Source organism: Acanthochromis polyacanthus, chromosome 23, assembly GCF_021347895.1.
Source record: "Acanthochromis polyacanthus isolate Apoly-LR-REF ecotype Palm Island chromosome 23, KAUST_Apoly_ChrSc, whole genome shotgun sequence".
Classification (NCBI taxonomy): Eukaryota; Metazoa; Chordata; class Actinopteri; family Pomacentridae; genus Acanthochromis; species Acanthochromis polyacanthus.
The window spans coordinates 13,114,511-13,136,742 of record NC_067135.1 but is presented as its reverse complement, the minus strand read 5'-3'; the positions used below and the strand labels follow the sequence as shown (position 1 = coordinate 13,136,742).

General features: G+C 39.0%; 2 protein-coding genes and 2 long non-coding RNA genes across 5 annotated transcripts in view; all 4 read left to right on the top strand.

The window, feature by feature from the left end:
• The first annotated feature begins 931 nt into the window (after positions 1–931).
• LOC127532435 (uncharacterized) lies at positions 932–3,058 on the top strand. Its single transcript, XR_007939878.1, has 6 exons — positions 932–1,091; positions 1,209–1,400; positions 1,518–1,613; positions 1,730–1,862; positions 2,008–2,202; positions 2,303–3,058. It is a non-coding gene; the product is annotated as an uncharacterized LOC127532435 (long non-coding RNA).
• A 1,678-nt stretch (positions 3,059–4,736) lies between these two features.
• Positions 4,737–8,582, top strand: LOC110966165 (uncharacterized). Its single transcript, XM_051944219.1, has 6 exons — positions 4,737–4,775; positions 6,683–6,939; positions 7,034–7,162; positions 7,632–7,955; positions 8,268–8,402; positions 8,507–8,582. Exons 1-6 carry the CDS (start codon positions 4,737–4,739, stop codon positions 8,580–8,582), a joined length of 960 nt encoding a protein of 319 aa, XP_051800179.1.
• A 3,577-nt stretch (positions 8,583–12,159) lies between these two features.
• On the top strand, positions 12,160–12,911 carry LOC127532430 (uncharacterized). Its single transcript, XR_007939871.1, has 2 exons — positions 12,160–12,704; positions 12,785–12,911. It is a non-coding gene; the product is annotated as an uncharacterized LOC127532430 (long non-coding RNA).
• Positions 12,912–18,114: 5,203 nt separating this feature from the next.
• Positions 18,115–22,232, top strand: part of arhgef40 (Rho guanine nucleotide exchange factor (GEF) 40) — a 54,138-nt gene continuing 50,020 nt past the window's right edge. For both annotated transcript variants that reach the window (XM_051943787.1, XM_022215441.2), the window contains exon 1: positions 18,115–18,385. In XM_051943787.1, the coding sequence (XP_051799747.1) occupies positions 18,383–18,385 (3 nt within the window). In that variant the 5' untranslated portion in view covers positions 18,115–18,382. The remainder of the gene's footprint in view (positions 18,386–22,232) is intronic.

Sequence of the window (22,232 nt, the reverse complement as noted above, 5' to 3'; positions counted from 1 at the left end):
CTCAGGTGAGTAAAACACTCAACCAAAAAATAACTTTAAATGAGTGTCACTTGAAATAAAGGTCATTAAAAGCACACATTATCCAAACCACTAAAATAATGTTCTCTCCCTTGTAGACATCTGTTAATAGGTTGCAATGTGGAACACAAAAGCTCTGTGCAGCTGAACCTTTCGGTTGCGAGCCCTCTACAGACACATCCTGCTTCTTTACATCCGCCCAGCAGAACAGTGGCCAAATGTTTAGGTTTGAGATCTCAGCTGTATCTGTGGGCTTCGTTGCTGTGATCCTGTCACCTGACCCCACACCGGTATGTCAAATTCTCTCCCTCAAGAGCAAGTACCATGAATCCAAAACAATCACGGAGTTTGTTTGAATATATATGTGTAAGCCAGTATCACCGACTTTTTCTGGTTTTGTACGACAGGGAAGCAACGACACAGCCTATGCTTGTGTTAACGACAACAACATGGTTGACGTCCGCAACGCCTTATTTGGCAGCGACACGCTGAACACCACAACGGTGAGTTTGCCTGGAGTGCCACAATATAACCAATAAATATATATTACTCGGTGTCTACGTTCATAAATTCCAAAATGTTCTTGTTGGTCATCAGTCAAACTGTCTTTGCTCTACAGTTGGATGTGACCTGTGTGAGTGGCATAATCAGGGGAGGCAGAATTGAGTGCACGTTTAATGCCACAATACCAGTTTCGATTGCTCGAACAACAAGTTTCTCACTTTCAGTCATCAATGGAACTTTCAATTCCAGTAAGTTGACAACAATATCACATCACATGCACCTTCAGCATTCTACTAAGACCCACTGCTACAGAAATAACCATAAATAACGTGTTCTTATTTTCTCATTTTAATCATGCATCTGTGATCTTTTAACTTTTTCTTGTACTTTCAGCTTCTGGTGCTTTGGAAAATATCACCGAAGTAGTAAGGAGCCCTGTTTTAAATCTGGCACAACCTAATGTTACTGTCATCAATGTGCTTAATAACTCCACCACCACAACAACAACTACACCAAGCACACCACCGCCAACAACCCCAGCTATAGCAAGCACATGTCCAGTTCCTCAGGTGAGTAAAACACTCAACCAAAAAAAAAAACCACTTTAAATGAGTGTCACTTTCAATAAAGGTCATTAAAAGCACACATTATCCAAACCACTAAAAATAATGTTCTCTCCCTTGTAGACATCTGTTAATAGGTCACAATGTGGAACACAAAAGCTCTGTGCAGCTGAACCTTTCGGTTGCGAGCCCTCTACAGACACATCCTGCTTCTTTACATCCGCCCAGCAGAACAGTGGCCAAATGTTTAGGTTTGAGATCTCAGCTGTATCTGTGGGCTTCGTTGCTGTGATCCTGTCATCTGACTCCACAACGGTATGTCAAATTCTCTCCCTCAAGAGCAAGTACCATGAATCCAAAACAATCACGGAGTTTGTTTGAATATATATGTGTAAGCCAGCATCACCGACTTTTTCTGGTTTTGTACGACAGGGAAGCAACGACACAGCCTATGCTTGTGTTAACGACAACAACATGGTTGACGTCCGCAACGCCTTATTTGGCAGCGACACGCTGAACACCACAACGGTGAGTTTGCCTGGAGTGCCACAATATAACCAATAAATATATATTACTCGGTGTCTACGTTCATAAATTCCAAAATGTTCTTGTTGGTGATCAGTCAAACTGTCTTTGATCTACAGTTGGATGTGACCTGTGTGAGTGGCATAATCAGGGGAGGCAGAATTGAGTGCACGTTTAATGCCACAATACCAGTTTCCACTGCTCGAACAACAAGTTTCTCACTTTCAGTCATCAATGGAACTTTCAATTCCAGTAAGTTGACAACAATATCACATCACATGCACCTTCAGCATTCTACTAAGACCCACTGCTACAGAAATAACCATAAATAACGTGTTCTTATTTTCTCATTTTAATCATGCATCTGTGATCTTTTAACTTTTTCTTGTACTTTCAGCTTCTGGTGCTTTGGAAAATATCACCGAAGTAGTAAGGAGCCCTGTTTTAAATCTGGCACAACCTAATGTTACTGTCATCAACGTGCTTAATAACTCCACCACCACAACCACAACAACAACAACAACAACAACAACAACAACTGCTCCCACAACCACTGCTCACGCAATCACAATCCAGCAATCAGTAATGCAAGGTAAGCATAACAAATAAGATTGTTTTACAATGATTATCTGAAAATGGAAATTTGTACAATTAACATTTTTTTTTCTTTTTTCTCTCGTTCTCACCTACAGCTCTATTGATCACTGTGGCTAGCCTGGGTCTAAGTATGCTATGAGGAAATAAAACCTACAATCAGCAAGACAACTTCCCCATCCATGCATTTGTGCTATTGAATAAAAACCTTTAAAGGTCTTACTGGAGTTTAACTTTACACAGCGCAACCCTGATTGATAGGATTATTTTTGTAATAACTTATCACAAGTTAAAGCAAGAGGACTGGTAAAACTGTTAACTCTTACAGCTTTTTGAGGCTTTTAGTACCTCTAATAGGTAAATAATTAACTGTGAAGAGTTTTATGAATTGTGTAACTATATTTAACCATGGGATTGCTAGATTTTGATATAATTCATTCATTAAAGTGTCTAAAACAGGGCACAAACATAAAGTAGAATTACAATACGAAGCATTAAGACTAATCAAAGTTGTGGTTGTTCTTTTTACATCATGTCAACCAGAATCGTGACTATCGTCAGTAGATATCTTATCTCAAATTTTGGCTTTGTGGTCTGGTTACCTCTTAAGCCCACATTATTGCTGTCAAAAACCTCATGCATCAAGAAGTCAACTATCAGCATTGCAGCCATCGAACTGTTAAACTATGATGGAAGGAAAACATTTCCCTACACAATAAAGACCAAAGTTTTAGTCAAAAATATTCTTAGGCACATGCACAGAACAGACAGGTTTGTGCATATCACTATTTAGATTCACACATGATGAACTGTCTACAAGTGAGCAAAGAATGTGTTTTTGTGCTCTCTTTTTACTCACATGATCTACCACGGCAGATGTGTTTTTACATCATGTTCTTGTTGACAGTTGATTCTTCAGTGATGCTATTACAATGAAGCCTTCACTGGCTGACACCGAACACTGGAGAAATGAATTTTGCATTCTGATTTATGTAACAATGAAGTTTATATTGTATATATTTTTAAAAATATGCTTTATGGAAACTTACAATTTCAGCCCTGTTAATAAAATGATATTGCTGGCAGACAGAAAATTCCAGACTGTCTTATTAACAAGCACGTTTGAAGATGTGAATATGAACCTTTAGCATTATGTCACGCACTTTAAATTTATTATTATTATTATTAATATTATTATTATTATTACTACTATTATGGATTACATACGGAATCTAGAAGAAATAGAAGGTACAGACGACCGAGGAAACAAAATAAAAACCATGTCGGAAAGACAAGTGGTTACACATTTCCGCTAGTTAGCAAAGGCTTGGACGCCGCTTTGCTAGCTAACGTGAGCCCAAATTCGTGCTATTCACAGACACTTGAAGGTTCTCCAAAGGTCACACAGGTTTGATAGAAACATGTAGCGGATTTGACAAGACTTACCTCTTGGTTTTGTACCACTGTCAGCTGGAGAAAAGCGTTCCCGTGCGCAAAAACAATGAGACTACAGCCAAAACAGTAATTTATTTCCGGAGTTGTGGCCATGTTGCTGCTGAAGTAAACAAAGATGGACGGCGGAAGTGACACATCACAACAAAAGGGCTATTAAAGCCTTAATTTTATTTTTATTTTTTTGTATATTTTCTTCTGAATATAGGTCATGCTTTTAAATAAGATGCTGTATGTTTAGTTTAATTAAATCATGTATGTTATTTTTTATTCTATTATTTATTACCTCCGCCAGGAGGTTAATCACCGGAATTTGTCAGTTTGTCTGTTTGTCTGTCCGTTAACAGCATAACTCAAAAAGTCATGGACAGATTTTCTCCAACATTTTACAGGATGTCCGGAAGAGCAAAAGTAACAATCAATTAGATTTTGGAGGTGATCCGGAATTTTTGAAGGACTATGTACAATTACAATACACCTCCAAAATCGAATTGATTGTTACTTTTGCTCTTCCGGACATTCTGTAAAAATTTGGTGAAAATCCGTCCATAACTTTTTCAGTTATGCTGTTAACAGACAAACAGACAAACAGACAGGCAGACAAACAGATGGTCTGGCGGAGGTCTGCGCTCTCCGAGTGCTTTTCTAGTTTAGAGTTGATATACTCTTGGATAAAGACACTGTGCATATTGTGGGTAGTATTTTATTGAGTAGGCATGCAGCTCCAAACTGAATTTCTTCAACCAATTTGGTTCAAGTATATTAAGTTAAACATAGCACATTATCACACACAGAGGTTTGTCAAAGTCCTTTACATGCAATGGTTGAAAGATATGGTAATAAATGAAATACAATACTATAAAAGATAGTAGTAGCACATTTAAAAAATAAAATACAAAATCAGTAAATCAAAAACAGTACAGATAAGTGGGATGAAGTGCATAAAAATGTTCAAGAATTAAAACTGATTGACTAAAACAGTGCCAAATACAGATGATACAACTATTTTTTAAAATTTTATAAACATTGATGATTAATTAAAAACAACAGAAAAAAATCTCCTTTAAAAAAAATGGCTTCATGGGATTTGAATTCTGGGCAGCACTTACTGAGCTTCAGGTCTGATACATCGACCAGATCTGTCAACACATATGACATACAACAGCGTATTTTTTCATGCCCTACTTTTAACTAACTAACTAAAGTTAGACAGTGCAGGGATCTAAGAATCAGAGTATTGTGTTCTCTTTTCTTGGCGTTTGTCAGTTAAACTTCAATTAAGCCCTTTAATCTTGTAGTCATGAGAGTTCTTATTGCTTTAAAGCCATTAAACACTTCACTGACTTTACCAAAACAAACTGGAATCACAAACCTGAAGAGTGTAATCAGAGCCAAACAGCTAAAGAAAGTAAAGTAGCATTCACTGTAATACAGAATTAAGTGCCAATGCAAATGACCTGCAAAATCATACTTGGCTACTTTTATGAGTCAAAGGTTTAGAATACATTTTGGTTTAAATTTTTTTAAACTTATTTTGTTAATGTGTTCTATGCTATTATTTCAGAGTACAATGAGGCATTCACATGCATCATCTCCAATAAAAAACAATTACTTGGAAGTAGTGCAGGATTTTTACAACTAGAATTATTACACTTTAAAGAATATTGTTGTGCCACCTTAAGATAATAAATCATTTCTATGTAAACAATATTATGTACCATAGTTCAACTTTAACAATAGAGCACTCAGTTTTAAAGCTCTTATAAATACTCTGCTGTATTTCTGTGTTATTAAGCATTTGATTGTACAAAGCAAAGCATTTTGAATTGGCTTTGTGTTTCAAATGTGCTGCACAAATATACTTGCCTTGCCTTGCCTTTTCTGTTTGCCTGAGATTCTGGTATACATATGTCAAAAATAATTTTGAATATTTGCAAATGCTGACTCTAAATCCACAATAAGTCCCAAAAAATAGGAAAAACCTTGAAGAAACACTAAATTCTAACACGTTAGCAAACTGACAAGAGAAGAAGTCAATTGTTTTAAAAGAAAATCTAGTTAAACATTAAAGTTAAGGTAAATCCATGATTTGTTTTACAAGACTAGATATTCATTTGGGTTTGTTGTTCTCTATGCAAACAACCCAGACTGAGAATTTACATGTTCTCATATGCCAGAGCAAATGAAGTATGACACTGTGTGACTGGAGACGCTCAGAGCAAAACCACAGACGCGATCATTAAGTTTACCTGTTAGTTCATGTTGATTAGCCTTAATCATAATTGATTTAAGGTTTTATGTCTCCACAGACATGAGTAGAACTCAATACATCTGGATCCTCAGCGGTAAGCAACAGTTTTTAAACTACTGAAGTCTAATTTGTACTTAATTATTAGATTTTTTAGCAGAAGGTTTAAATAAGAAAATTATATTTTTTGGATTTATTGTTGTAACTGCCCATCACAAACAAATACAATATAAAGGGAGCAGTGTTCCTGTCCAATATCTCAGCTCAATATTTTCACTCCTTTTAGCTATATTTTGTCTCCACATCACATACTGGTCCTTAACTGCTACATGTACACAGCATAAAGGTGTAGAGTTACTTAGAAATATTAATCAGTGCAGGTGGAAGATGATAGTTCAGAACTGATTTTATGCCAGACTTACTACATTCATGGGATCAGGATTCCTTTTGCTACCCATTTGACATTATGTAGATATCAGTTTTCATTTCACTGGCATGGCAGAATTTTAAATTTTTTGTCTGTATAAAGCATATGTAAAGCAAGATAAATAACGTATTGTAGTTGTTGCATGTGTCATTGTTGCGCATATCATCATGTTGTCTTATCACTGATGCCAACATACCATACCTCATACCAACAGGTATTTGCTTCCTGCTACCTTCTGCAGCGCTAACAGGTAAACAAATTCATTTCCTTCTGTAAATCCATCCTATGTTTTCTTAACTAATTCTCTGTTATCAATCAGGTAATCTTGTCCATAATGTGGCACTGCATCAGAAAGCCTCCCAGTCTTCAGAAAACAGTCAGTTGGGTGCTGCTGGACATGCAGTTGATGGGAAAAGAGATGCAAGCTTTCAACGTGGGTCCTGCACTCACACCGAGGAAGAATCTGACCCGTGGTGGAGAGTAGACCTGGAGAATGAATATACCATTACTGCTGTGATGGTAACCAACAGAGATGAGCATGAAAACATGCTGGATGGGGCCGAAATCTGGATTGGAAACTCAATAGAGACGAACAACATCAAAAACAGGTGAAATAATAAGATAGTGACCCATATGATGAGTTTGTTATTTGAAGAAGATTGTGTTTTTCTTACCTTTTCTTTTACTCATTTTCACTGAAAGGTGTGCAGTCATCTCACACATCCCAAAGGGCCGCACAATCTACCTTTACTGCAGTCCTGCAAAGGGACGCTACGTTACTGTGCTTCTCCGAGGAAGCAAGAAGATCCTGAGCCTCTGCGAAGTTGAAGTGTTCGTTTCAAACTACGGTAATGACGTGTCAGTGTGTATGATGGAGATACATATGGTAGATCACAGGGTCTCTCAGGCCTGAATTGTTCATGTCAGTGGTCCTTTGTCAACAGAGAGTAGCACCAGTGTTGAACCAAATTAAGCTCAAGTCATATCGTGGTGTTTCTGATATTCTCTAAAAAGTCATTCAACACCATTACTTTATTAAATGCATGGTTGAAAGATTAAAAATAATAATCAAATGTACTCATTTAGATACACTATTTAAGTTATTGAGTTGCATTGGCATAACTATGTCAACAATTGCATTACCTTAATTTATGAGTAGTATAAATTCAAATTTCTGCATCAGTTGATTTAAAACTATATTCACGTTCAGGTTAGTTAATGAAACTTGCTTTATATAACTTAATTTTTCTACAGCTTGAGTGCTCGTATAATGAAAATGACTTGACAACCCAACCAAAAGAAATGTTGTGTTTGTGGTTTTGTTTCAAGAACGCCCTTTACCCAATGTGGCGCTGCAAGGAGAAGCCACCCAGTCATCCACGCTCCGTGGCGCTGCCGCCTCCAAAGCCATCGACGGGAGACGAAACTCCTACTATAGCGATTGGTTCTGTAGCCACACTGCTGAAGGCGAGACCGACCCCTGGTGGAGGCTGGACCTACGACAAACATTTGTTATTGTCTCCATAAAAGTCACCAACAGAGGAGACTGCTGTGCTGAAAGACTGGACGGAGCTGAGATCCGAGTAGGGAACTCACTGCAGAACAATGGATACGACAACCCCAGGTATTGACAACAGCTTTTGTGTTTCAGTGTTTATAAGAGGCCACCACCAATAGTTGTCCAATAACAGTGTGTTAGCCAGAATCGTAACCAGTTTTCTGCCACCAAAGAATAATAAAAAAAAAAAAACCTTCTATGATCCATTTTGGAATCAAGTTTGTCCAGATTGTGGTTTGTTCATTTTGACTCTATGAGAAAAGGCATTTTCTGTCTCAAATGTAGATTCTTCTCCATGTTCATGACTTAAAGTTAAAATCTTTCAATGAGAAGCTCACAAATTAACACAACTCTTTTCCCCTCTGATGCCACTGTAAGGTGTGCCACCATCTCCCACATCCGAGCAGGTAAAACCTCCACATACCAGTGTGATGGAGGCAGCATGGAGGGTCGCTTTGTCAATGTGGTTATCCCTGGAAAGAGTAAGACTCTTACCCTGTGCGAAGTGGAAGTGTACGCTGTCCCAGCAGGTAAATCTCTACCATCCTGTCTTTGATTTCTCAAAACACAACCTAATATGGATTCATGCCTGATTGTTGTTCTTTTTTTCACTTTAGTGGAACCTCTTCTGAATGTGGCCTTAAACAAACCAACAGCACAGTCAACGGATTCGAGTGGCGGGTCGGCCTCTAGGGCTGTCAGTGGGTGTAGCAATGGAGTTTACGGACATGGATGTTGTACCCACACCGCGGATATGCGTGATCCCTGGTGGAGAGTTGACTTGCTGGCCGTCCACAAGGTCGGTGCCATCACCATCTTCAACAGAGTGGACTGCTGCTCTGAAAGGCTTGTGGGTGCTCAGATTCGGATCGGGAACTCCCTGGAGCACAACGGCATGAAAAACCCCAGGTGAGGCATGGAATCTGAAATATTTGTCTTTAAATAACGAGACAGAGATTAAACAACATCTGGTAAATGACATTAGTAAATGCTTGTTGTTGGACAACCCTGAGACTTTTTCCTCTCCGTCCATTAGATGTGGTGTCATCTCATCGTTAGACGGCAAAAGACAATTCACCTTCCAGTGCAACTTCATGGAAGGTCGCTACGTCACTGTGATGGTTCCAGGAGATTCTAAAGTTTTGACACTGTGTGAAGTGGAGGTGTATGCTTTTCCGGCTGGTATGACTTTGGAATATTATGTTTAGCAGAAGAGAGTCCAGTACATCTGTAGAAAGATTTTTTACTATTGTTTTGTCTTATTTACATTTACTATGGCACATAGGTCAAATGGAACATAATGCAGAATGAGAGTTTTTGAGTTTACACACACAAAAGCAACACTTCATGATAAGCCTCCCTCCACAAAGTGATCAAATGTGATTGAAGCCAACAGAAGTCAACATTCTTTCTCTTCAGTGCCAGAAGCTGAGACTTCTCCTGCGACTCCTGCAACTCCTCCTCCTCCTCCTCCCACTGTGAGCTCGCTTTTGGGTGGCAGGAACGTGACGGTGGTGGGAAAGCGACTGTGCTGGTCCGACGCTCTTTTCTACTGCAGGCGTTATCACTGGGACCTGTTCAGCATTCACAGTCAGCAGGAGCAAAGTGAGGTGGAGCAGCTGCTGGGTCACGTTTCTTTCCCCCTCACAGGCTACGTCTGGCTGGGATTGCACAGGTACCAATACCGATTTAGCTGGTGCTCTAATGTAGGTGGTGTAAGTTTATGTTACTCTATTATTAAATATGCACAGGATGAGTCACTAATTAATTAAAAGTTAATCAAATAAATACAAAAAGATGTAAAATGGAGCAACAGAAACCTGCAACTACCACAAAGAGATGCAAAAGGACGACAAAAAAGTGAGAACAACTACACATAATTTGCAGGAAAGGACCTTAAACAACCACAAAGAAATTAAAACAAAAAGACAAAGAATATCCCAAAAAATATGCACTCACAGATGCCAAAAGAACTACAGAGTGATTAAATGTGGCAACAGCTACAAACATGCCTACATACAAGGAAATGGTAAGAAACAAACACAGGACTACAACCCAAAGTGAATCAAAATGGCCACTAAGTGACTCAAAATGGCCACAAAAATATGCAAAATAACCACAAAGAGATGTAAAAAGACTGGGGATGTGATTACAAGTGGAAACAACTACACAAAAATGCAAATTCTTTACAAAAACACATGACATAACCACCAAGAAATGACCAGAAACAGACAAAAAATTACGACAAAAGTGTGACTCAAAATGGCTACAAAGAGGCATAAAATGACAACTGAAATGTGCAAAACAACAACAGAGAGATTACAAAACGACACAGAAATGCAAAACAATTACAAAGACATCACATAACCACAAAGAAATGACTACAAATTGACACAAAATGACTTTAAAATGACTCAAAAATGGTTGCACAGAGGAACAAAATGACATCAAAGCATATGCAAAAACCACAAAGCCCTGCAAAAATTCTTAGAAAATAATCAAAAGTTGAAACAGCTACTTGAAACAACTACTAAGAAATGTAAAATTACAAAAGAAACATTAAATAACCACTAAGAAATTACAACAAAAGGTCACAAAGAAGTACAAAATGACCACAAAAATAAGCAAAATGACAAACAGTGAATCTTTTGTGGTTGTTTGTGTCTCATTTCTTTTGGAGGGTCTTACATGTCCACATTGATACACAATTACAAAACTCTAAATTTAAAAGGTTTTAATGTATAGTCTCCCATGAAAAGTTCATTAATTTTTCAACTCATCTGTGGAACTTCAGCAGTGACTTGACCTAATTTCAACCAGATTTGTGCAAAATTGTGTTTATTTTCTGTTCCATTGAAGCTTCAAGCTCCTCCAAGACACTGGGAGAGCCGCTGCCCTCCCCTTTTCTGTTTCCATTCTGTCCAGATGCTTGGATATTTGAATTTTGCAAATCAATATATAGGCCACTCAGGGGCGGATCTAGGATTCTCGGAGATCAGGGGCTTAGCCCTGAGGGTGCAGATGGCGATTTATTTTTTCTGGCTTTTTTTGTGCCACGCACACAAAACTATCTTTATTTTATTTATTTATTTTTTTTACATCAACTTACCACTAATTCAAAGCTGAGAAAGGCACAGAGAACACTTAAAAATCAGACCTTTTAATGATGCAAATGTCTTACCACCAGCAGCCTTGAAGTCATTGTTTTATGCCTCATGTTCACTGAAACAGCACATGGTGGTTCACTGGCTGATGCCACTGCAGATGACACACTGTCTGCATTGCAGGATGGCAGCTGACCTATATTTCAAAATATACATTGTACACACATACATACACACAGGCTGTAAGTTAAATGTGTAAAGTGGCTTCTGCATGATTTCTATAACGTTAACATCAGTGGTGGACAGTACATTTACAATTTTTTGTCACTTTTACTTTACTTGAGTATTTCCATTTTAAGGTACATATCAGAGGGAAATATTGTCCTTCCACTCAACTACATTTGTTTGACAGCTTTAGTTACTTTTCAGATAACGATTCATAAAATTCATGTGAAAATACCCACATGCTGAGTTTAAATGTTTGAAATGTTTCTTGATGAGATTAGAAAATTCTCCTTCTTCTTCAAATAAATGAACTGTTTTAAACTCCCTTGGATTAGCTGAAAAATACATCGTTATTAACTGTTGATTGAACCACCCAAAATTGTACATACTAGCTAAAATTAGCACAAGCTTAAACATCTGCAGTAGTAATATACAGTATAATAATCCATCCTATATAATGGCAAAGCACTGACAGGGAGCACTTTTTTGCACAATGAATACTTCAATCATTTTGCTAGTAATACTTTTCATTCATATTTCATAAAGGGTTTTTAGTCTTATCCTGGAATGCAACATTGATCTTGCTGCCTTTCATTTTCAGTCCGGTTGTGTTGTTGGTATTAACGGATAATACTGATAGCCAGCTAGCAAAATCAGTCAAAGTTTCACAAACCGGGAACATCAATCTGTCTAGCAGCTTCTGCTGCTGCTGCTGCTGCTGCTGCTGGTGGTGGTGGTGGTGGCGACGTCCGCTTTTTGAAAAAGCTTCTGATATCCATTACTTGAGTCAACGCTGGTTGGCAGTAGAATTAAGGAGCAGCGACGAGCGCATAGACGTAAACGCTTCTTCTTCTGGACAGGCGGCAGACTGCCGGCTGCTCTCCAGCGCATGCTGCCACTCTCTGGTGAATTCCAGTACTGCACATTATGCTCAGACCAGCTCGGATCAGCGATCCGGGGCTCTTGAGAAAACATCCGGGGCTTGAGCCCAAGTAGCCACCCCCTAGATCCGCCGATGAGGCCACTGAAAAGCCAAACACAGTGCGCCCTTGTATTTGCTTAGTTGCGCCACAGCTAGACGTGCATGAATGCTCCGCTAACAACTGTGACTGAGGCCACATATGGCCACAGTCATTTAAAGCATTTGTTGGCTAATAGAGAATTTACTGGCAGCAAATGTGATGAGGAAGTGTTGACTCTACCAAGCTGAATAATCATGTGAAACTCAAGGAAGTACTTTTGCACGGAACCCTACATAACCAGCAGCTTTTTGCATAGTCACATTTGTTCTAAACTCTGCTGGACAGATACGTAATGGGAAAGAACTGGTACTGGATGTCTGGAGACTCCACTGATTTCACCAAATGGCCCGCAGACTTCGTCCCTCAACGTTTGTCCAACTCCTGTGGAGGCATGGCCAGCAGGGAGAGCTTCCTGTGGACGGAAATGCCCTGTCAGGAGCTGCTCAACTTCATCTGCCAGTCAGGTGGGCTGTACACCACATATATGCTGATGCACATGTCTCTGTATTGTAGGTTTCCTCACCAGCTGTTTCTGTCTCTTTAGGTGTTGAGGACGGCGCACAAAGAGTTTATTACTACAGCACCAGGACAGCCACAAGTCCATAGCAAAGGTGGAAGATACTGTATATGCTGGAATGCATATTTAGTTTAATAAAATAGCTTGAAACTTGGATGGACTTTACTTGAGACAATGTTTTTGGGTCATAATAGAATAGGAGGACATTTGGACTTCAAAATTTTTGAAAAATAAACCTTCTCTTTTACAATTTTCTTCTCCATATTGATCATCAATAGATAATAAACTATCAAAGACTTGCTCAGCTTTCACATTTTGTTAAATATGTTATTTGTTGTTTGCTAACCCTACGCTAATCACAGTAACAGGGTTGCTAATCCATGCTAATGTTAGCTTTATCTCAGGAGTAGAAGCTACATATTTAGCTAGCTGTTACTGCTGACCAAGAGGACAACCTTACTGATGGAAAACAGTAAAAAGAATTTGTCGTATCCTGATAATATGCATAACAGGGTTGCATGACATAGAGTGAGACATTCAATCAAGGCTGACAATCTTGTGAAAATATGAAAAATAGAGGAGAACACATAGCTTTGTCTACCCATTCTATTGGAAAACTGCTCAATGATGTTAATTCCAGTATATCATGTGATTAAAAAAAATGTTCCCACAATTACAAAAGACATCAATTAAAAAAAATACCACACAAAAAGGAGATTTAAATGTCATTTGAACTGTTGTATTTGATATTCAGTTTGGTCATCAGGTCGGTGGGACAAGAGAAAAATGACATTTTAGGGGGAACTCCAGTCTAATTTGGCATTTTTAACAATATTTTTAAACATTCTTTTCTCCTAGATTTTTTAAATTTGGTCTCAGGACAAGTACGAAGACATCAACTGCATGCTTTAGTACTTCATACATGGATTATTTGAAATTTGATTGGTGGGATGTAAAATGTCCTCCAACTCTGGAATGACCCTTGTCTTTTTCAGTACTCCAACAAAGTCGATGGAGTAAGTGTGGCTTGTAGTGCAACAGTTATTTAACCCTCTGAAGCCCAACCAGCAGTTTCTGGGCGTTTCTTTGCTCCCGTCACATTTTTCTCCACTGTCGACTCATTTTTCAGATTCTGATATTTAACTGTAAAACATTCCACATTCATAATTCATTCTCATACACAGAATAAATGTGATTAAATAAATGTGTGAGCTTGTATTCCTTCGGAATCTCCGTGAATATGAATGATTTGAGGTTACTCAGAAAGTGTAAAGCCATGCCTCCACATGTTATTGTATCACTTCAGCTCATTGGAGATGAAATTCAGATGAAACTTGTGAATTTATCAGCACATCAAAGTAATAAAAATTTGCATTTAAAACAACAGAAAATGACACAGTTCTGTAATTGTCTGATTGACCTTGAGGTGGGAAATAATGAATCAATTTCCACATTTTGCTGCTGCTTCTCAATATGCAAAAATATGCAAGAGGTCTCTTTGTAGGCAGAGAAAATAGAACTGAAGAGATGAATAAAAAAAGAAGCAAGAAAATCACACCTCTGCTAAGGCGCAAACTTCATCTTTACAGAGCTTGATAATCATATTGTGTGTACGAACATAAGCCTTTAGAGCCCACGGTGGCACTGGCGCTACGATAGCATATTCATTTTTGATTGGTGGTAGATTTGAAACTAGATAAGATAGATAGATCATTGTTTTTGCATATAAAATCTGGGGAGCTACACTAACAATGCACACATTCATCATGTCTCAGAGATGCAATTTCTTGCATCCTTTAAGAAGCAGGTCACTCTTTAAGACCTACGTCTTAAAGGGTGACACGACAAAGTGATAATTATACAAAAGAGTAGCACGGCATGTCACAGTCTTCCACAAGTCTGGCTGCATTGCATTAGGTGTGGTACAGGATTGCGGGTTTGGGGAGAGCTGCAGGTGCCAAGAGAGCTGGGATGGACACACCCGAGTTATTCATGCTGGCCTGAGAAAAATTTACCTGGTTCTGCTGGTCCTTCCTGGCTGATGTCTGTGCGAGCCAGGTTTCACACGAAACTAAGATTTTACATTTCAATTCCGCATTGTGCAATGTTTCCTTGATCTTTTCTTTTTCTTTGTAATTGATATGAACAAGGAAGTTATTGTGATTTCCATTGCATTTATAACTGTAAATAATGCCTTATTATTAGTACGTCTCTCTTGTTATTGCATATGCACAGTGAACCTGGGAGCTTTGTATTTATGTTCACAGGCAAGTTCAAGTGGAATCTAAAACTTATATTTTTGTACTGTTTTCTATATTGTAAACCGAATGATATTTTTTTTAACTTGCTGCCAATCATATATCAAATCATTTTTTTGTCATTAATCTTCCAATGTCCAAACAATATATCATCCAAATCCATTATTTCTATTGGTGTCTGCACAAAATATGTTTTTTTTAACTATAAACAATGTTTGTCTTTTTCATTCCGATGTTGTTGACTGAACTTGTACACAAGTCTAGAGGTTATTTAACTCTCTGCACTCCGAGCAACAGCTTTTGGGCATTGTTTTTTTTCTCTTTCATTTTGCTCGTGTCACATTTTTCCTCACTGTGGCCTTGTGTTTATTTGGCTGCTATTTCAAGCCCTGCATCTCTATGGGAACAGCACAAACATAGCTACAAATATGTATCTGAGCAGCATGATTCACTTACAGTAGTAATGATCATAAAAAAGTGAAAAGTTGATTAAAAAAACACCCAAAAGTCTACAGCCAACGGCCAACTGCCTGCCCCTATTACAAACACTGAAAGAAGAAAATTCTCTCCTTACTTTCCACAATTTTTGCCACGTGGCAAGTAGAGCAGATTCTATTTTTTCAAATTTATACTAAATGAGACTTTCAGTTTATACACTACCGCTCAAAAGTTTGTTGTGACCCAGACAATTTCATGTTTTCCCTGAAACTCACACTTTTATTCATGTACTAACATAACTGCACAAGGGTTTTCTAATCATCAGTTAGCCTTTCAACACCATTAGCTAACACAATGTAGCATTAAAACACAGGGGTGAGAAGAGTTTTTATAGAAAACTTTTGACCCCAAACTTTTTAATGGGGGTGTATATTCATAAATATCTAAGAAATTCAAGAAAGAAATAAGTGCTCCTCTGCATCTTTTGCAGTATTATTAATTCATATATTGGCTCTTTTTATGCAATTTGCTAACTGATAGCTTCTAACCAGGCTGAATAGTAAGGCTCATTTTCCCATTTGTTGAAATATCCCACATGAAACACACGGTGGCGCTGTTGAACTGCTATAGCTGATGTTCAAACCTGACTGCATGCCTGCATTGAAGCGGTTTAAACACAAACCATAGAGGTTAAATTTAGTGAGTGGCACAGCAACCAGTGTGGCAAAAAGGGGGGAAAAAGCAGCAAAATCCACGAGCAGCCGTGAGTCATCTCAAACCGACAACGTGACTGAATGTTTATGTATTTGGAAAAGCTAAAAAAACAAAAAAACAGCCTCCATCAGCAGGATTTCCCTACACATGTGTCCACTGCAGGTCTGGAGGAGATGGCATCAACATATGGCTCATATTGGCAGTGGGGCGAAGCAAATTTAAAATGCCATTATGTGATGTTATTTCAGGGGAAATTTAAGTGCTTAATTGAGAAAATCACAGCTATGACATAAAGTTGGTGAGCTCCAGCTACAATTCCATGAGATTGCATTGTTTTAAAGAGCTCCATAACATAAACCTGGAAGAGGATTCTTAAGGGAATCAAAACATCCTAAATTTTACTTTCACTTGAATTAATCTATGATTCAATAAATGTTGCACTGAAATGTCTGGATTTAAATCAGATTGGGGATTATCATGAAGGCACATTTTAACTTAAGACGGCTAACGCATTTTAACTGGAAAATGCTTTTATCAAGCTTTACAGTAAATGTTAAGTTTGCTTGTCAAGGGGAGTGTAAAAGACACATTTGCAAGGAAAGAAATGTCTTAAAGAGGGTCAAATATGAGAATCAGGAGCCAGATTTTGAAACTTTCACTCTTAACGATAAGATAAGATAAGATAAGATAAGATAAGATAAGATAAGATAAGATAAGATAAGATAAGATAAGATAAGATAAGATAAGATAAGATAAGATAAGATAAGATAAGATAAGAAACCATACAGGAAACTTTTGTGCCGGATTTCATTCAGGAAAAATAGCAACATCAGAAATACAATGCCTAAAAAATAGAAAGAAATACGATACAATAAGTACAATTCTGTATAATGCTGAAATAAATAAATAAGCTGCAGCAGTTTTTCTTTTCTCTTGCGAATCTCCAACAACTGTGGAGGTATAAATAGCCAGAACAGTCCTTTAACTCCTCTTTAATGTGTGCAAAAGCTCAAGTTCTGCAGATTATATGCATGAAACACGTGCACAAACAGACAGTTAATACTGGATTCTCAATGACTGCCACAACCCTTTTGATCAAATCAAGCTTCATTAGGAATAGATTTAATTATCTCACACTTGGAAGAGCAATTTCTTTTTATTATCCAGAAGTAAAACACATCTTACATTTGACTTTCAGTTTAGATCAGATGCTGCATGACGTAAAATGCACTTTTTCTCAGTCTGGCGAGCGTAGTTTAGTTGCAAATTGCTTTTATAGAGCTTTCCAGTAATTGTGCACGTGATGCTCAGTTTATTTGTCAAGGGGAGTGGCTTTGGCGTGTAAAAGACACATTTACAAGGTAGAGGATGCCTAGAAAGATGCTAAAATATGAGAATCAGGAGCCGGAATTCAAAGCTTGAGCCCTAAAAGTGAGTAAAAGTACAGATATTTTATCTGCTGCATCAGTTTTTCTTTTTCTATTGCAAGTCTCCAACCACTTTGGAGGCATAAATAGCCAGAATAGTCCTTTAATTCCACTTTAATGTGTGCAAAACCTCACGTTCTGGAGATTATGTGCATGAAACACGTGCAGAAACAGACCAATGTTAGCACTTAATGCTGTATTCTCAACCGCTTTTGATCTAATCAGGCTTCATTAGGAATGGATCTAATTATCTCCCACTTTTTTCTTTCTTTTTTTTAACCAAAAGCCCAACAATAAAACACTGGAGCTTTCTGGGTGGGGTAACGGTTTTTTACATTGTCTATTCATTTGCTCTGGCACTGGGGGAGGCAGAAAAAAAAATGGAAAGTTTGAGAGCGGAGAGGAGACTGTAGTGCTCTTGTTAGGTGAGACGGTGGGGGAGGAGAGGGGAGGAGGTGGGAGTGCATGAGTGGGACTGCCGGGGCAGCCAGACGGAGAGAGGCGGGAGGGAAGAGGGGGAGAGAGAGAGAGAGAAAAAAAATGCAGCTTGGACATTCCCAGGCTGGGAAATACAGCGGCGAGTGTTGGAGGGGAAGAGAAGAGGACTGTTGTTTTTAGACGCTCTGAAATCTGACAAAAGATTTGAAGGAGGGAAGAAGGATCACAGAAGAAGAAGTCATGGTGGCTCTTTGATTTGAAGTGTGAGGAGAAAGTTTTACAGAGAATGTGGGGAGGAAGCGTATCCAGGAAAGGAGCTGAGGACGATGTAGGAATTCCTGACTGAAGTCATGGTAAGTCCCCATTTTTTTATCCTATGTTGGCTTGGAAAATGCAAAAGAAAAATGTCACTTTAACTCACAATTCTACCAAAGAAAGGGTGTTTTTGACAAATCGGCCTCAAATACATTGTAAAAACACCCAGATTTACACATGTGCTTCCAAAACAGGGTCGCTTTTAAACATGTAAATCATCCACATCTCACCAAAAAAAAAAAAAAAAAAAAGCATGGGAAGAAGTTTAGTCAGCAGTTAGAAGTCTCAGCTTATAGCTCACAAAGATGTCAAATCCCTGATGGCGCTAAATCACTCGGACATGATTTAAGTTGTGTGACGTTGGTGATATCTGTGGTCGACTTGCAGAGAGGAACATAGGACGTCTCCAAAGCGAAAAAGAAGCCCTCTGTTGCATCTCTGGGGATTTTGTTTACCATCCCCACCCACTTATGGTCTGATCGGTGACACACAGAGGCAGAGGGAGGCTGGGAGATGGAAGACACAAGCAGATATGTGAGAATATGAATGCAATTAAGAGGAGGAAAAAAATAAAAAAAAGAAATTAAGAAAGTAAGCTCACTGCTTCTGTGTGTTGTTGTGCAGGGTGGAGCAGTTTGGCAGGGGGAGGAAAAAGCAGAAAGAGAGAGAAAAAAGGGGGGAGCCGGAGAGGGACGGAGCCGAATAAAAGAAGAGGGTAGGGTTACTTTTTATTTTAGGAGACTTGGACGGCAGCAGCGGCGGTTTCGGTGATGCCGCATTTTCCACATTGGACCTGGGAGAAAAGGGGAGAGAGAGAAGAAAAAAAGGAAGAGAAAAGGGGGGGAACAAGGGATGGCATGGACCTCGGGGAAGGAAGAACATGTGCTGTACAGTTTCATCTCCCTCAGTTGGGAGAGTTTCGAACGGAAAACAGTAACAGATGTACACAGAGAGAGTCACAGAAGTGCAGAGAATTTACCAGTTGAACAAACAACACACCCAGCAACATGTGTTCTAGGAGGAGGGAACTTTGGATGACTGTGCACATACATGCTCGCACGGGGACAAACAGGGCCGCTAATGTGTGCACATAGGTGTTAAAATGCATCAGTCATGCAATCAATATGTGGCACTCGAGGGAATTTCCATTCGCTCCGTTTGATAGCTTTTGGTTATTAAACTAAACGGGATGAACCGGTCTGGTCTAATGAAAGTCATAGCAAACATATTTGGTGTGTTTGTTTAAACATGCCAGGCTGGTGGAGATAACAGGCGGCCAGACAAGCTCAGAATCACGTCAATCACAGGAGTCTTTCTTTAATGGAGTTTCCTGTAATTGTCTCTGACACATGCAGACGGGGGATGGCGGCTTTTCAGCGCAGCAGTTTGCCTCTTGAGGCTTTTCCACTCCACCTTGTTTTTATTAAAGAATGATCACAATCCCCCGAGCGTTTTAGTGACTTTCAGCTCATTGTTTTGATTTGAGGGTCACAACTAAACAGTGGAACAAACCCGCTGTATGTGTTCTGTACAGCACCAAGCAGCAGACAGACAAGGCTAGCAACTAGCTGGTTAGCAAAATGGAGCATTTGGCCACTAAGGAGGCAAATATTGAAACTGGTGAATAAGTTCAAATGGAAGCTAAACGAAGAGTCAATATTGGAGTTTGGGATTAGCATACACTTACTTGCAGCGAAAATTGACAAATGGTAAAGTCGTCCTCAAAAACAGTTGACTTCCTGGCTAGCCTTTGATCCAAAACAACAATTTCAGTTACCAATACCATGAAAAGTCCATTAATCCCAAAAAAAGAAGAATACCAATGAAGTCTGTATGTGAGGTTAGACGAGGCTGAAGCGGGGACTTAAAATCTGTCTGCTATGCAACAAGGACGATCCCGAGCATGTGCAGAATACGTCGATGTAACCTACTGCGCATGTATGGAAGTATGGAAGCCTCCAATGGAAGCAACAAGAACATAGTCCTCAACTGGTGCTGGGATTCTTTTTTCCACACATCAACCTGTTGCAGTAGAACAACAAGTTCTGTTGCGTTTTCAGAGTTTCTGCATCGACTTTGAACCAAAGTCTCTGTTGTCATTACAACCCAAATCTACGGACTTGGTGCCACTTTCAGTTTTACCTTGAAACAAAGTGCCTCCTTTCATTTTGATGGCTTAGCTGTTATATATATTCTCAGCAATAAACTCATTTAAATGTAGAATTATTACAACTGATAAAAATAAGACCCAACTTGTCATTGACTATATAAAGGCTGTATGCTATGTAATGGCCAGCAGGGGGAGACTGCTCCAGTTGCGAAGAAAAGTTTGATCGTATGGATGAACCACAAGAATGAATTGAATGAAATGAGAATTGCCACTCCACTGCAACGCTGAAGTTACGAGGAGAAGATTGTTTTGTAGACGGTTTTATAAACCTTGTATCTGTGTATCGTTTTGGCATGATGCCAGTTTGCTAATTCTGGATATTCTGCGGCACAAAAATGAGTTTTCTATCTGTATTCTAGTTCAAACAAGAGGTTAATGGTAATTAGCTGCGTCCTCAAAGGTCAGTCTGGATCATATTTGAAACAAATCTCGGCTTTGCTCAGTGAATAACTGTTTTACTGTACTTAAACGAGCTTAACAATATCATTATTTTACAAACAGTTGTCTCTACTTTCACAGCTTTTATGATTTTCACCATTTCTTCTTCTTTTTTGACTGATTTTTTTTTACAGTATGGGTTTGTTGCACACAAAGAAGACCAATAACAGCTATAGATGTGGCAAACTGTCACGCTTATTTCTCACATTTCTCATTGCATATGTCACTAACTATGCGATTAATAAAGAAAGACAGTGTTGTGTGAAATCTCAGCTGCCTTCACTCTGCTCAGCAACAGACTGTAGCACTTAAATAGTCTAAAACAATCCGTAAAAATCGGCGGCGAGCTGTTTGACCCACTGTAGGTCAGATTAGATTATACAGGCTGATTTAAGAGAGGAAATCAGAGTCAGGCCTCTCCCTTTTCTTCCTCTTCACGCTCATTTCCTTTTGTCTCTTTCTTTCTCCCCCATCTCTCCTCCCTTCACCCTCATTCTTCTTTTCTCTTCCCTCCTTCTCTCCCAGTATCTCCCTCATTTTTCTTCCCATCATGTCATCTTCTATCACCCCTCCGTTCTCTGCTCTATCGCTCTTCCTCCGTCCTTCGTGTACATCTGGTTTCTATCATGGTTGCTGCTGCTCTTGTTTCCCATCGATCTCTCCCACCGGTCAGCCTCCTCCTCTTTCCCTCTTTTTGTCTGAGCCCTCGCTCTCTGTAAATCTGTCTGGTTTGCTCAACGTCTCTTTTTCAGTCTCACCATATTTCATGAGAGCTGAACTGACAAGTTACATATTCCAAATCCATTTCACATGATTTTTTCTCGCTCTTCTTTCCTTTCTGATCACATTTCCCTCCCTCTTTTCTGTCCATCTCCTTGTATCTCTATTGTTCTCCCTTTTCCAAGCATCAGCTTGGAAGACAACTCTTGTCTTTTCCATTTTAGTCTCCATACGGCCAAAGAAAGGCAGGAAATCTGACGCAGGAATGACATACCCCAGTTCAGCACTGTGTGTCCATGTCCATCAGACAAACAGGAGGATATACACTCATACACACTGTATTGATTGTCCTCCATGTGCTGTACGAACGCACAAACAGACGCTTTTCCGGTGACTTAACCACTCCAGACTGCAAATAACAGGACAAAGTGAATAAAATGACACCCATCGGTTCGTCATTGGAAGTTTGGAGGACTTTGGAATTCTACGTATGAAGAAGAATCAGAGACAAAACTGACAATAATGACACAAAACAAGCTGTTCTTGTAGGGGGTCTT

What these genes read in the sequence shown, in the direction of transcription:
- LOC110966165 (XM_051944219.1), top strand. Translation starts at nt 4,737, where the DNA reads ATGGGATTTGAATTCTGGGCAGCACTTACTGAGCTTCAG. An exon ending in CAGCACTTACTGAGCTTCAG is followed by an intron (nt 4,776 to 6,682) that starts GTCTGATACATC and finishes GCACTGCATCAG; the next exon opens with AAAGCCTCCCAGTCTTCAGA. An exon ending in ACGAACAACATCAAAAACAG is followed by an intron (nt 6,940 to 7,033) that starts GTGAAATAATAA and finishes TTTCACTGAAAG; the next exon opens with GTGTGCAGTCATCTCACACA.